This window comes from Megalobrama amblycephala, linkage group LG12 (genome assembly GCF_018812025.1).
Source record: "Megalobrama amblycephala isolate DHTTF-2021 linkage group LG12, ASM1881202v1, whole genome shotgun sequence".
Taxonomy (NCBI): Eukaryota; Metazoa; Chordata; class Actinopteri; order Cypriniformes; family Xenocyprididae; genus Megalobrama; species Megalobrama amblycephala.
In genome coordinates, this window is record NC_063055.1 from 29,443,947 (window position 1) to 29,457,658 (window position 13,712).

The 13,712-nt window shown below is 36.9% G+C and overlaps 1 protein-coding gene across 1 annotated transcript; it reads left to right on the forward strand.

The window, feature by feature from the left end:
• Positions 1–462: 462 nt before the first annotated feature.
• On the forward strand, positions 463–13,378 carry LOC125280140 (putative aminopeptidase W07G4.4). The gene is made up of 16 exons (XM_048210470.1): positions 463–579; positions 1,723–1,764; positions 3,656–3,746; positions 3,844–3,992; positions 4,169–4,277; positions 6,037–6,158; positions 6,265–6,364; positions 6,458–6,533; positions 7,745–7,830; positions 7,910–8,014; positions 8,103–8,178; positions 8,267–8,385; positions 11,043–11,126; positions 11,240–11,297; positions 11,375–11,556; positions 12,712–13,378. The coding sequence occupies exons 1-16, from the start codon at positions 569–571 to the stop codon at positions 12,838–12,840; spliced, it is 1,539 nt and encodes a 512-aa protein (XP_048066427.1). The 5' UTR covers positions 463–568; the 3' UTR covers positions 12,841–13,378.
• The last annotated feature ends 334 nt before the right edge of the window (positions 13,379–13,712 follow it).

Here is a 13,712-nt window from a genome sequence, read left to right on the forward strand (position 1 = left end):
AATACAAAGTCGCGTGGGTGATTTAAATTTTACTAATGAACAGCTAATAAATTCTAAATGACTTCACGGCTGTGACAAACTGAAGTGGGATAGAACTGCAATAAACACTCATCTCTGTTTATAAAACTTAATAAAAACGTAATAAACCATCATACATGTGGCTAGATAGAGCATGAGGTGCCAGCCACTCCAGAATGATAAAAGAATCACGGAATTGTTCTTTGAGTTTGGCTGTTCATAAGAACCGATTCGCAGAAATGAGTTGGGCTTGTCATCACTGATGACTTCCGGTTTGGATTTTGTAGTTTAAGGAATATTGTTGAGAAGGATGTAATTTAAGGAATATTAAAATATACTCGAGTTAAAACATTAAGATGCGTGTTAAAATCGCACATTTGAAATTAATTAATTAATTAATTTCACAATTTATGTGCATTTTATTTCATTACAAAGTTCGGGAAAACTACATTTTCATGCCTCACGTGACTCCATTGGTCATGTGATTAGTCTGTCAGCTCAGCTGACTTCATGACTTCTCTTCTGCAAGGCGAGAGAAGGAAACGTGAAGATGTCTGTGAGGTAAGAGGATTGTTTATAATTGTTAATGTTTAAAATGAATTTCCATCATTACTGCTGGGTAAACGTTATCGTGTTTGGTACGATCATTGTTTTTGTTTTTCAAATTCAGTTATTTTAATTGATAATTGCTAAAAGCTAGATACTGGTCTCGTGTTAAAATATCTTTCTGTGGAGATTTATTTATTCATCCGTTTCTTGTCAGGATAATGCAAATGATATTTGGTTCGGTTTTTGCGCTTTTTTCCAGAAAGCAATATATAATTTCACAGTAGGGCTATAAATGGGTCTTCGTCGATATAAATAGCTGCCATATATATATATATATATATATATATATATATATATATATATATATATATATATATATATAGGAAATACTATTGCCTTTTTACTAATTGTTAACTTAATTTTATTTATTTTTTATTGTTGTTATTTTTATTAATATGCATTTAAAAAAAAAAAAAAAAACTTTTCTTAGTCTTCCATAGACTCACTATCACCCTGTCGCAGCCCAGAGTACTAAGGATAGGATGAAGGATAGCCTAATTAAATAACAGTTTCAGCAAAACAGTTATTTGCTGACATGACACCATTAAAAATAAATTATGAGAAGTATTTGAATTTGCCATGTCAGCAGTGAGGAAATGGTTTTGTGGAAGCTGCAAATGGTTTATTTGTCCCTCATCTGAAGATTGCAAATGTTTCAATGCATTAATTCATTTGAATTGAATTGTCATTTAAATGCAAAATGTTTGCAATTGCAAAAGTCCAGCAGTCTGAGACCTCTAAGACTCTGCACAATTTCTAGGATGCCAATCAAATAAGTAAATTTGCAAATATTATTAGTTAAAAAAAAGTATTTAGATAGAAAAACAGAAGCATATTCCTTTTGTCATAGTCTCAGTCTTTTGGACCCCACTGTACATAACTGCCAAATGACACTCAAATGTCAATCAAACATTATCAGAAATCATGAGAGCAGTTGAAATGAGTTGAGCTAAACATCAACTCATGTTTTAATTCTTGAAGAGCCTCTCATGACCGTAAACACGATAACTAAGCGAGATTCACTAAACCTTCAATGAAGCAAATTTCTCAACACATATGTAAAGTTTTCAATCTTCTGTCTTTCCTTCCATCCAGTGTCCAGCCTATCGAGTCGACCACTGACTGCAACGACAAGAAGTGAGTAAAGCCCAGTCTCAAACTCAATGTGCTAAATCTTGTGGCCTCACAGACGTGCAGTTTGGTGTCCCTGTCCCATTTGTCATTTAATGATTCAGAAGGGTGCTCACGAGCGTGATAAACTACTTCGCAGCATTACATCACCATCACAGAAAATGTTACTTTTATGAATCAGTCAGCACTGCTGTTACCTGAACTGCCTGCTTTACAATCAACAACACACAGACTTTAGACTTTAGACTGCTTTCTTATCACTGATGTGTAAGAGTATAGCTTATTGTGTCAAGTGTGAATCTTTGTGAACTGAACTACTTTCCCAAAAATTCCATCTGCAATTTTGTCTTTATTTTCTAGTAAAATTGCTTAAACATCCTTAAAACAACATTTGGCAAGTCATTTATTCCTGTTTTAAACATAAAGTCAACAAATTGTTATTTTTTTAATACATTTAAATGGTTAGTTCACCCAAAAATGAAAATTCTGTCATTAATTACTCACCCTCATGCCGTTCCACACCCGTAAGTCCTTTGTTCATCTTCAGAACACAAATTAAGATATTTTTGATGAAATCCGAGAGGTATATGACTCGTCCATAGACGGCAATATAATCAACACTTTTATGGTCCAGAAAGGTACTAAAGACATCATTAAAATCCTCAATGTGACTGCAATGGTTCAACCTTCATTTTGTGAAGCGTCGAGAATACTTTTGTGCACAAAAACAAAACAAAAATAACGACTTTATTCAACAATATCTTCTTTTCTGTGTCATTCTGGTAGATTGTTTATGTCCAGCACTTCCAGGCTCTACGTCAGAACGCCGACTCATCATTGGCCGGCTCCTGTGTCAGCATCACACGCATGTGTCGTGCTGCTCATGTGATCAGCATTGGCCAATACTGAGCCGGCATTCGTACGTAAACACGTGCTTCACTGTGCTTACTGCGTCAACTGTGTAATGATAATGACAGGGAAGAGAAGAGATTGTTGAATAAAGTCGTTATTTTTGTTTTTTTGCGCACAAAAAGTATTCTCGTCGCTTCATAAAATTAAGGTTGAACCACTGCAGTCGCATTAACTATTTTAACGATGTCTTTAGTACCTTTCTGGACCTCACAAGTGGTTGTTAAATTGCTGTCTATGGACGAGTCATATACCTCTCGGATTTCATCAAAAATATCTTAATTTGTGTTCTGAAGATGAATGAAGGTCTTACGGGTGTGGAACGACATGAGGGTGAGTAATTAATGACAGAATTAATTTTTGGGTGAACTAACCCTTTAACGAACAAAATATGCCGGCGAAAGCGGCTTATTTATATACCATAATAGATATTATTAATATTTTGAATTAGCTTTTGCATTTTCATTTTAGTTTAAGTTTTAGTCATTTTTTTGTGTATTTTTGTTATTTTTAATTTTATATATTTTTATTTAACTTTAATTTATATTTAATTTTAGTACTTTAGCTTAAACCTATTTTATTTCAGTTAGCTGCTAAAGCAACATTTCAGTATTTTTTTTATTATTATTATTTTCCCTACTATTTATATTGTATTGTATTAATTTCAGCTTTATTTTAAAGAAAGAAAATGATTTTTAATGGGTATGTAAACAAGTCTTAATAACCCTAACCTACACAATTCTGCTTCACAAGTTTATGTGGTTTTAAGGATGTTTATACATTTTTAATAAAAAAGACATAAAAAAAAAACAGATTAAGAATTTCTTTTGTTTGTTTTTTTGTTTTTTTTTTGTTTTTTGCTGTGTAATGGTGAGCTATTACACTGTTTGTTTTTACTGCATATATTTTGCAGTATATATATTAGAGTGAAAGTATGTATATTTGTTATATTGTGAAGCTTGATTTGGATTATTCCTCTCTTTAACAGTTTTGATGGCATTATCTTGGTAGCCCAAAGTTATGAGGACCTCCCTAAAGAGCTGGAGAGTTTGAAAGCACCATTACAGGACTACAGTGCAGTGAGTTCAACACCACACACATCTATCCAGCACTGAGTTTTAAATTTAAATTTATTTTTATTTTTCACTGCACACTTCTGTCACTCTTCTCATTCAGGTGGACTGTTGCTTCGGGGAAGAGGTCGTGGTTGTCAAGGCTCCTGGTCTCCCTGGAAACAGATTGGTGTTTGCCTGCACTGGTCCAGTGAATCGGGATTATGATGATGTCCGGCGGTTCAGTGACGCTGCTGCTAATGGCATTAAGAGGTGCTTATGCAAACATGATGCGTATTGATCAACTTACATCCTGTGAAAACAATATTGTGTCTTTAATGTCCATGTCTTTGACCTGCTGTTCTTCTAGGACATATTTCTGTCTTTGAAGAAGACTTTTACTGATCTAAAGGTTTTGTTTCATTGATCTGAATTATTTTTTGTTGTAGGGCTCTGAAAACTGGCATGAAGCGTCCTCTGCTGGTTTGTCCCCCACATAACAGCTATGCAAAAAACACCCTGACAGCCGTGCTGGGAGCCCTGCATGCTCTCTACATGGTGAGAAGCATGGTTTTTATGTATTAATTATTTTTTAATTGTACATTTTTAATTTTTACTTTATTTCATTCAATCATTAAAATGGTCATGTTAAAGGTGCCCTCGAATGAAAATTTGAATTTATCTTGGCATTGTTAAATAACAAGAGTTCAGTACATGGAAATGACATACAGTGAGTCTCAAACTCCATTGTTTCCTCCTTTTTATATAAATCTCATTTGTTTAAAAGACCTCAGAAGAACAGGCGAATCTCAACATAACACCGACTGTTACATAACAGTCGGGGTGAACGCCCCCAATATTTGCATATGCCAGCCCACGTTTCCAACATTATAAAAGGCATTAGACAAGGGCAGCCAGTATTAACGTCTGGATGTGCACAACCAAATCATCAGACTAGGTAAGCAAGCAAGAACAATAGCGAAAAATGGCAGATGGAGCAATAATAACTGACATGATCCATGATAACATGATATTTTTAGTGATATTTGTAAACTGTCTTTCTAAATGTTTCGTTAGCATGTTGCTAATGTACTGTTAAATGTGGTTAAAGTTACCATCGGTTATTACTGTACTCACGGAGACAAGAGAGCCGTCGCTATTTTCATTTTTAAACACTTGCAGTCTGTATAATTCATAAACACAACTTCATTCTTTATAAATCTCTCCAACAGAGTAGCATTAGCCGTTAGCCACGGAGCACTATCAAACTCATTCAAAATCAGAAGTAAACAATATAACAGTATACAATACTCACATAATCCGCCGCATGCATGACGAACACTTTGTAAAGATCCATTTTGAGGGTTATATTAGCTGTGTAAACTTTAAGGCACTGTTCAAGGCAAGCGCGAGCTCTGTGGGCGTGGACCACGGGATTTAAAGTGGCCGCAGCATAAAATCGGCGCGTTTAGAATGATGCCCCAAAATAGGCAGTTAAAAAAATTAATAAAAAAAAATCTATGGGGTATTTTGATCTGAAACTTCACAGACACATTCAGGGGACACCTTAGACTTATATTACATCTTTTAAAAACATAATCTAGGGCACCTTTAAAAATTCAGTTTTCCCTAAAATGCACATTGACTTCCTCCTTTGGATCTACTAATTTACTTTTTAAAATAAGTAACGCAAGTTACTTTTTCACATTTATTGACTAACAGATTTAGAAATAGGAGTGTTGAACTTCCTTCTCCTCTATCCTATTCTTCTTCAGTTCATCAGCACAGCATTATGCAAATGTGTTACAAACCAACATAGATTTAAGCAGGAAGTAAGACTGGAATTACAGTTCAGAATCACAAATAGCTTTTTAACACACTTACATGAATGGTAATATCCGAAAAGCATAATGTGGGCGCTATAAGGTGAAATAAAAAAATAATATATAAATATTAGATGATGAAATTAACTTTAAAACTTAAATGAAACTTAGAAATGTTGCCTCAGCAACTAACTGAAATAAAATGTTTAAGTTAAAATGACTAAAACTGAAATAAAAATAAAGCCAAATAGAAATATAATATAAACTATAATAATAAAACTAATAAAAATGGCAAAAGCACAATAAAATTATTAAAACTTAAACTAAAATTAAAATAAAAACAAATCCAAAATATAAATACTAAACAAGTAATACTAAAGTAACAGTGAATCTTATAGATCTAATGCTCTATTATTTCTACCTCTCTGTTGTCTAGTTTTAGACTTTAATGCTTGTCAGTACCAGCATAACCTAGTTAATATCTGTGTCATCAGCCTCTAGAGGTGAGGGAGTCCAAGACGTCCTCTCATAAGGTGGCGGTGCTGGGCGTCTGGGCGAAGAACCAGACAGAGGGAGCCGCCATTACTGAGCTAGCTACTGCTCTGGAAAGCGGCAGGTATGGTTGTGTGTCCTTCATTGTGTCCCCAATTTTTAGCTATCATTTTGACTAAGACCTACAGTGTACAATAAGCAATAAAAAAGGTCATTTGCGTATGGTGCAGGTTTGTCTACCGTGATATCGGCGGCTCTGACCCGGAGCGAATGGCTGCCCCACGTGTAGCTGAGTATGTTGAAGACGTCTTCAAGGATAGTCCTGTAACGGTGAGACTTTGAGTGAACATTTGATAGAGTTTGAAGCTGTATCTCATGTCAATAAGAACTGACATGCTTCATTCATCCCCTTGTGTTTCTTAGGTGAAAGTAGTGAGTAATTTGGATATTCTGGAGAAGGAGTACCCCTGTTTGGCTGCAGTCAACCGCTGTGCTAACAGTAAGAGCAGAGTTTAATATGGAATATATGGATATAATATCCATATAATGTAATGTGGATTTAATATGGAATTACAGAGAAATGTCCTGCTTGTTTCAAATTCGTTAGAGCCAAAACTAGATCCCTCAAAGCACTGATCCATGTGTCTAGTTTAATAACTAAAAAAGAGAAAATGCAGGATTGATTTATTTATAAATAAATTCATAATAACATTTTATTTCAAACACTGAATTTATCTTTACATTTTCCAAACACGGAAAAAAATGTATAAATATATTATTTTTTTTTTTTTTTTTTTAAAGAAATTCACACTTTTATTCAGCAAGGATCCATTAAATTGTTTAAAAGTGTAAACAGTAAAGACATTTATAATTAAAAATACATGCATCAAATACATGCTGTTCATTTAAACATTCTATTCATTATGAATCCAGAAAAAAAAAAATATCATAGTTTCCACAAAAATTAAGCAACACAACTGTTTTCACATATATATATTATATACAGTACTGTGCAGAAGTCTTAGGCACGTAAGTATTTTCACCCCCCAAAAAAGGTTTTAATCCAGTTATTTATATCTTTTGCTGTAGTGTGTCAATAGGAAATATCCGTTCACATTTCCAAACATTCATTTTGCCATTAATTGTAATAATCCAGTGAGATTTTTGAATACACAAGACTGATAACAGCCGGTGCTCCACATAGAGATCAGAGCTCACCATCATCAGATCTGTCTGTGATTACATGAAGAAACATATGAAACTGAGACAAACCAAATCCAGAAGAACTGTGGCCGTGTCTCCAAGAGATTTTAAGAAACCTGCCTCCAAAGATACCTGAAAAATGATGCCCAAGTGTACCTGGACAAGAGCTGTTTTAAATGCAAAGGGTGGTCACACAAAATATTGTTTTGATTTAGTTAATATAAAAGTTAATTGATAAATAAAATCTATTTATAACAGTATTTTTTAAAAACATCCTCACTTTACAGCATTTTTACACAAGTGCCTAAAACTCTTCACAGTACTGTATCTTTGCAGGCAGGTTTCTTCAAGTGTCTTGAGTAGAGACTGGAGTAATGATAAAGACCTAGATAAAGGCCACATTTCTGTGTTCTCCAGAGCTCAAGACTCCAACTCTGGATCTCATTAGTGATTGTGTTATGTAATGTATCATTAAGTTGTGTTAAAAAGCTGATGTTTCTGCTTCAGCTGTGCCGCGCCATCAGGCCAGAGTGATCAAGCTGAGTTACAGTGGAGAAGGACCCATTCAACAGACTCTCATGCTGGTTGGCAAGGTAATATTTAGGTCAATTGTATTTGGACACCCAGGATAGAGCAGTTTCCAGTCCATATGTACATTGTATGTTGTTTCAGGGCATTACGTATGACACCGGTGGAGCGGACATCAAGGCCGGTGGAATCATGGCTGGAATGCACAGAGATAAATGTGGATCTGCGGCTGTTGCTGGCTTCTTCCAGGTATGATCCCATACACTCCTGCTCATATTACTGAAGATGAGAAGAATATTAGTTATATTATAGTCTAATATCATTGTTGTTGTTTTAGGTCCTAGCCAAACTGAAGCCCAAACACCTGAAGGTTGTGGGTGCGATGGCAATGGTGCGGAACAGTGTCGGATCTGGTAAGCAGCTTAGTCTGCATGTGTTGACAGGTTTGGGTGTCTGTTACGAAGTATTTGTCATCCTTTTTTTTTTTTTACCCTTTGACAGATTGTTATGTGGCAGACGAGTTGATGGTGTCTCGTGCCGGTCGTAGAATCCGAGTTGGAAACACTGATGCTGAAGGAAGAATGGTCATGGTGGACTTGCTGTGTGAGATGAAGGAGCAGGTACACACATATATCGGCATATAGAATAGTATGCATTACTACTTTAAGATTTAAAAGGGTACTATTATAAGATCAAAATCATCTTGTTATATAAAATTATACCTTTAACTGTACACTCATTATGTCTTATTTGCTTATAATAAGTCCATTCATGAAATTTCCTCACTATTAAATATTCCACGGCCATCTGTTAGTGGTATCATAACAAAGTGGAAGCAATTGGGAACAACAGAAACTCAGACACGAAGTGGTAGGCCACGTAAAATCACAGAGCGGAATCAGAGCATGCTGAGGCGCACAGTGTGCAGAAGTTGCCAACTTTCTGCAGAGTCAATAGCTACAGACCTCCAAACTTCGAGTGGCCTTCAGATTAGCTCAAGAACAGTGTGTAGAGAGCTTCATGGAATGGGTTTCCATGGCCGAGCTGCTGCATCCAAGCCTTACATCACCAAGTGCAATGCAAAGCGTCGGATGCAGTGGTGTAAAGCACGCCACCACTGGACTCGAGAGCAGTGCAGACGTGTTTTCTGGAGTGACGAATGCTTCTCTGCAATCCGATGGCGATCCGAGTCTGAGTTTGGCAGTTGCCAGGAGAACGGTTGACGGTACTTGCCTGACAGCATTGTGCCACGTGTAAAGTTAGGTGGAGGGGGAATTATGGTGTGGGGTTGTTTTTCAGGGGTTGGGCTTGGCCCCTTAGTTCCAGTGAAAGGAACTCTTAATGCTTCAGCATACCAGGTCATTTTGGACAATTTCATGCTCCCAACTTTGGTCCCAGTTTGGGCATCGCCCCTTCCTATTCCAACATGACTGTGCACCAGTGTACAAAGCAAGGTCCATAAAGAGTTTGGTGTGGAGGAACTTGACTGGCCTGAACCCGATAGAACACCTTTGGGATGAATTAGAGTGGAGACTGCGAGCCAGGCCTTCTCGCCAACATCACTGCCTGACCTCACGAATGCGCTTCTAGAAGAATGGACAAAAATTCCCATAAACACACTCCTAAACATTGTGGAAAGCCTTCCCAGAAGAGTTGAAGCTGTTATAGCTACAAAGGGTGGGCCAACTCCATATTTAACCCTACAGATTAAGAAAATAGTTATTTTAAATTGTAGTAAGATTTCACAATATTGCTGTTTTTACTGTATTTTTGATCAAATAAATACAGTGAGCATAAGAGGCTTCTTTCAAAAACATTAATAAATCTTATCGACCCCAAACTTTTGAATGATATAATTATTATATTATACATTTATATGATATATTAAAAAAAAATTGTTAATTTTCATAATAATTTTCATTTTCTATAAAATACATCAAAGTAAGCATGTGGTTGTTGTTAAGCCAGTTTTCACCTAGTACAGTGGAAGTAGGATGAGGTAAATTTGCTTGTGTGTAGCGCCTACAGTTCTGCATGTCTTTTTATAAGACGTTAATAACAAGCATCTGAATTTTAACATGGTCCCTGATTTCTTCATCTGGCCTTCTCATGTTTAGCTTCACATTTCAGCACCATAATAAGGCAGGCTTCGCATAGACCGTTAAAAGATCGCAATCTCTATTCAAACCCATGCGATCTCATTCCTAAATGACAACAATTTGCCTGTGTCTAGTAAACCTTTGACAAAATCACACCGGAACACAAATCTGCGTTTGGGCTGCCGGTGAGTCAGAGAGAGCAGTTATCATTTACAGTATAGGTATGAAATGGCTTCACGAATATCAACCACACAGTTTCATTATTTATGTGATGTTAGGATAAAAGTTTATAGTTCGGATATAAACACTGATGTCTGTGATAGCAAAATCGAGTGAATCACCTTTTAAAAGTAAAGCCCTGGGTATACAGCCTTGCAAAGTATATTTCATTGACTCGTTCGCGCACATAGGCATTCGACGCATGAGCAATCTCTCGCCACGAGTTACAACCCATGTTAACATCTTTGCTGGAGCTGTACAAATTAGGGTACTTTCTAACCTCTTTGCTCAATCTCTTGTCTATCTAGGCCTCCATTGTTGCTGTACAAGCTGTACATGTGCTCCTGTCTGTTATGTTTATGCAGTTTTTCTTTCAAATCGATTTGACACCGACTACCTTTGACACCCCCAGGGCACGGTTGCCACCTTGTGGATAAAGTAATTACTGCAAAAAATTAAATGCACATGTGCAACCGGTTACAAAAATTCGGTGGTGCACATACTCTTCTGATGATGAAATTCGTGTCACACGCACTGTACGCTGAACCTTGTGTATGAGTAAAAACTGAACTATACTTTGGGCTTAACATGGCGCTTCAAATTACGATTGTATCGATTACCTTGTTACGCCACCTGCTGACGACAAGTGACTGTTAAAAAAATGTATTTGTCAATAAATCATTCATTCAAGAGATTCTTTTCAAAAGCGCTGATTCATCCCGTAATGAAACAAGTGACGTATTTATGATGGAGTCATTGAATCATTCATTAAACCATTTTTTTTTTTTTTTATATAATTATTCATTCAGATTAATTAAACATTTTCAATAGACTGCAACAATTAACATTTTGTCAGAAGCTCTAGTAAATTACATATTATTTTGTTTAGTTGTCTGTTTGGAATCATTGGAGAATCGTGATCTATGTTTGAAACAAAAAAATTGTGTATGTTTCTGTAGGCGTTGAAAGAGGTGTCTCCTCATCTCTTCACTATTGCCACTCTGACAGGACATGCTATCAGAGCCATGGGACCAAACTACTCTGTGAGTATTTCAACATATCTTCCAAGGGTAGAGAAAAAACAATGCTCATCACACGTCAGTGCTACTGTGACCATTTTCATTTTGACCGTGTCACTCTCCATGTGTCACTGTAGATCATAATGGATAATGGTGCTGCTCAACGCTCAGGAAACGCTCTGCAGTGGCAGAAAGGTAAGAAGAGCTAAGATGTGTTTGTTTTTGTTTCTATAAAAGTAGTTTCATTGGTCAGAAATCTATTTGTGTGGCAGCGGGAGAGGTGCTGGGAGATCTGTTTGAGGTGTCCACTATTCGTCGAGAGGATTATGAGTTCCACAAAGGGAAGTCTGAGTATGAGGAGATCCTGCAGTCCAATAACCTGCCCTCATCTGCCACACCACGGGGACACCAGACGCCCGCCGCCTTCCTCGTCATGGCTTCTGGACTGGATAAGGTAGATGCACACACACTCACCTATGGATTCTATCTCAGCGTGGAGAACTATGGGAAGAACCTTATTCCTGATGTAGTTTCCTGATGTAGTAGATCAGTTTAGATTGAGATTTTGTGTTATTTATGACACAGCACTTCCCCGCCATTGACAGGTTTTTTTTTTTCGTTTTTTATGACACAAGACTTCCCCACCATTGACAAGTTTGCACTGCTATATGATAGAGGGCGCTGTTTCCAATCGAATGCACCCTTCGAAGGATGCAACCTCTGAATTGGTGTGCCACAAACGACCTGAAAAGTGAAGCCAAAGCATTTTGATCGCCCCCTGATGGTTGGCTGCAGTATTGGTCATATTCGACCTCTCCATGTAATTGAATTGTTTGAAGCAACTGCATGCCATATTTTTATGTAAAAATAAATCTGAAAACATTCTTACTGAATTTTTTTTTTTTTTTATTCCTTTTTGCTAACGTGATCACCAAACATTAAACAGCATATAATGAAAACTGCCTAATGTTACCGAATGTAACGATGAACTTACGAAAAGGCGAAGGGTGTATTTCTAAAGGAACACTGCCCAACAGCGACACCTGCAGGTGAAGTTACAGCAGGAGTCATGCCTCCCTTTGCTCTCATAGAAAACCAGTAGACCCCCAGCGTGCGGTGGGTTTTGTGGGGGGTAATTGAGAATGAATGGGGGAAAGTCACGTGAGAGGAGGTAATGTCTCCATCGCGCTATGATTGGATATGATTGGTTTTTGTGTTAAATCCCGCCTCTTGTTGACGTGCGCGTTCCGCGCGTCAGTTTGAATGAACAAATGATGCCGTCAATGGGAAGAGGTAACGACTGTGTATTTTTGGGGGTGTTGATGGACTACATTTTGATCCTGATTCTGAATCCGATCTGGACGAAGTCTGACAAATATGCGATTTTTCTCAGCTTTTTGTTCAAAATGTTACCCACATTAAAGTGTTGATTTAAAAAAAAAAAAGAATAAATGAAGCTAGTAATTTTTATTTTTTTCTTTCAAAAATGATTTAAAAAATGATCAAAAATTCTAGTGCTGGCAACTTAAAATGCTGATTGGAGAAAAAGTTAAAAAGTAACATTTTTGCAAAAATGCATATATTAACTATCTACACATTTGCCCCTCAGCATGGAGTGGACTCGGACAAACCTTTGCCTTACTCCCATATCGACATTGCTGGATCCAGCGGCCCTTTCCCTGGTGTCCCAACAGGAGCCCCAATTCTTGCCATGGCGACAAAGTACCTGCAGCTGTAAACATACGTCCAATGATTTTTTTGTTCCATCATTAATTCATCCTTTGCCATTTCACAATTAATAGATTTCATATCTGCTCCGTCTGACACACAGTGTGGCCAAATAATGGCGCTTTTATCCTTCCATCATGAACACCATCCATCTTTATCCTTTCGTTGTCGCTCCATATATACATGAATGCATCTCTTCACGTCCTTAAAAACCTCTGCGCTCCTCTCCCTCATGCACATAATCTTCTCATTTTATCACATTTTTTAGTATTGTGCAAGTTTTCCATATCTAATAAACATTTACTGAGATTAATGTTAATGAACCAAACCAAAGTGTTTCATGTCTGTTCTTACCCTGTAGCCTTACAGTTTCTCAGCTTAAGAAGGAGTGAGGATGTTGAGCCAGTGGTTTGATATTGAATTGCATCTATAAATTTGTTTGGCAGTACTGTGAGAAGAATAATGCATTTGTGTAACCGCCCATTTTGTACAAGTACAATTTTGTGTGTAATCAAAATATGAGAATAAAAGCATTTTGGCAAACAAAAGGAGTATGATGTCTTCTGTATCTAACTGGAGCAGTTGATCTGTGACCATAAGAATAAATGTCTCTGTGAATACTGAGTAGAATATGATTTGAAAGTTTATGGAATGCTTAGTAGTGATGGGCGATATCAAAACACTGCTTCATGAAGCTTTGAAACCTTATGAATCTTTTGTTTTGAAACTGCCACAGTCACGTGATTTCAATAAACGAGACTTTGTTACGTCGTAACTGTTTCAAAATTTCAATCGTTCACCGCTGGGGGGGCGATGATTTCTGTGAACCCATGAGACATGCGATTTCAATGAGATCAGACCCCAGAGGTGAACCACTGAACA

Excerpts from the sequence above, each read along its gene's own strand:
- LOC125280140 (XM_048210470.1), top strand. Across the intron at positions 3,993-4,168 it reads GCTGCTAATGGCATTAAGAG|GGCTCTGAAAACTGGCATGA; the intron begins GTGCTTATGCAA and ends TTTTTGTTGTAG. Across the intron at positions 8,015-8,102 it reads CTGTTGCTGGCTTCTTCCAG|GTCCTAGCCAAACTGAAGCC; the intron begins GTATGATCCCAT and ends TTGTTGTTTTAG.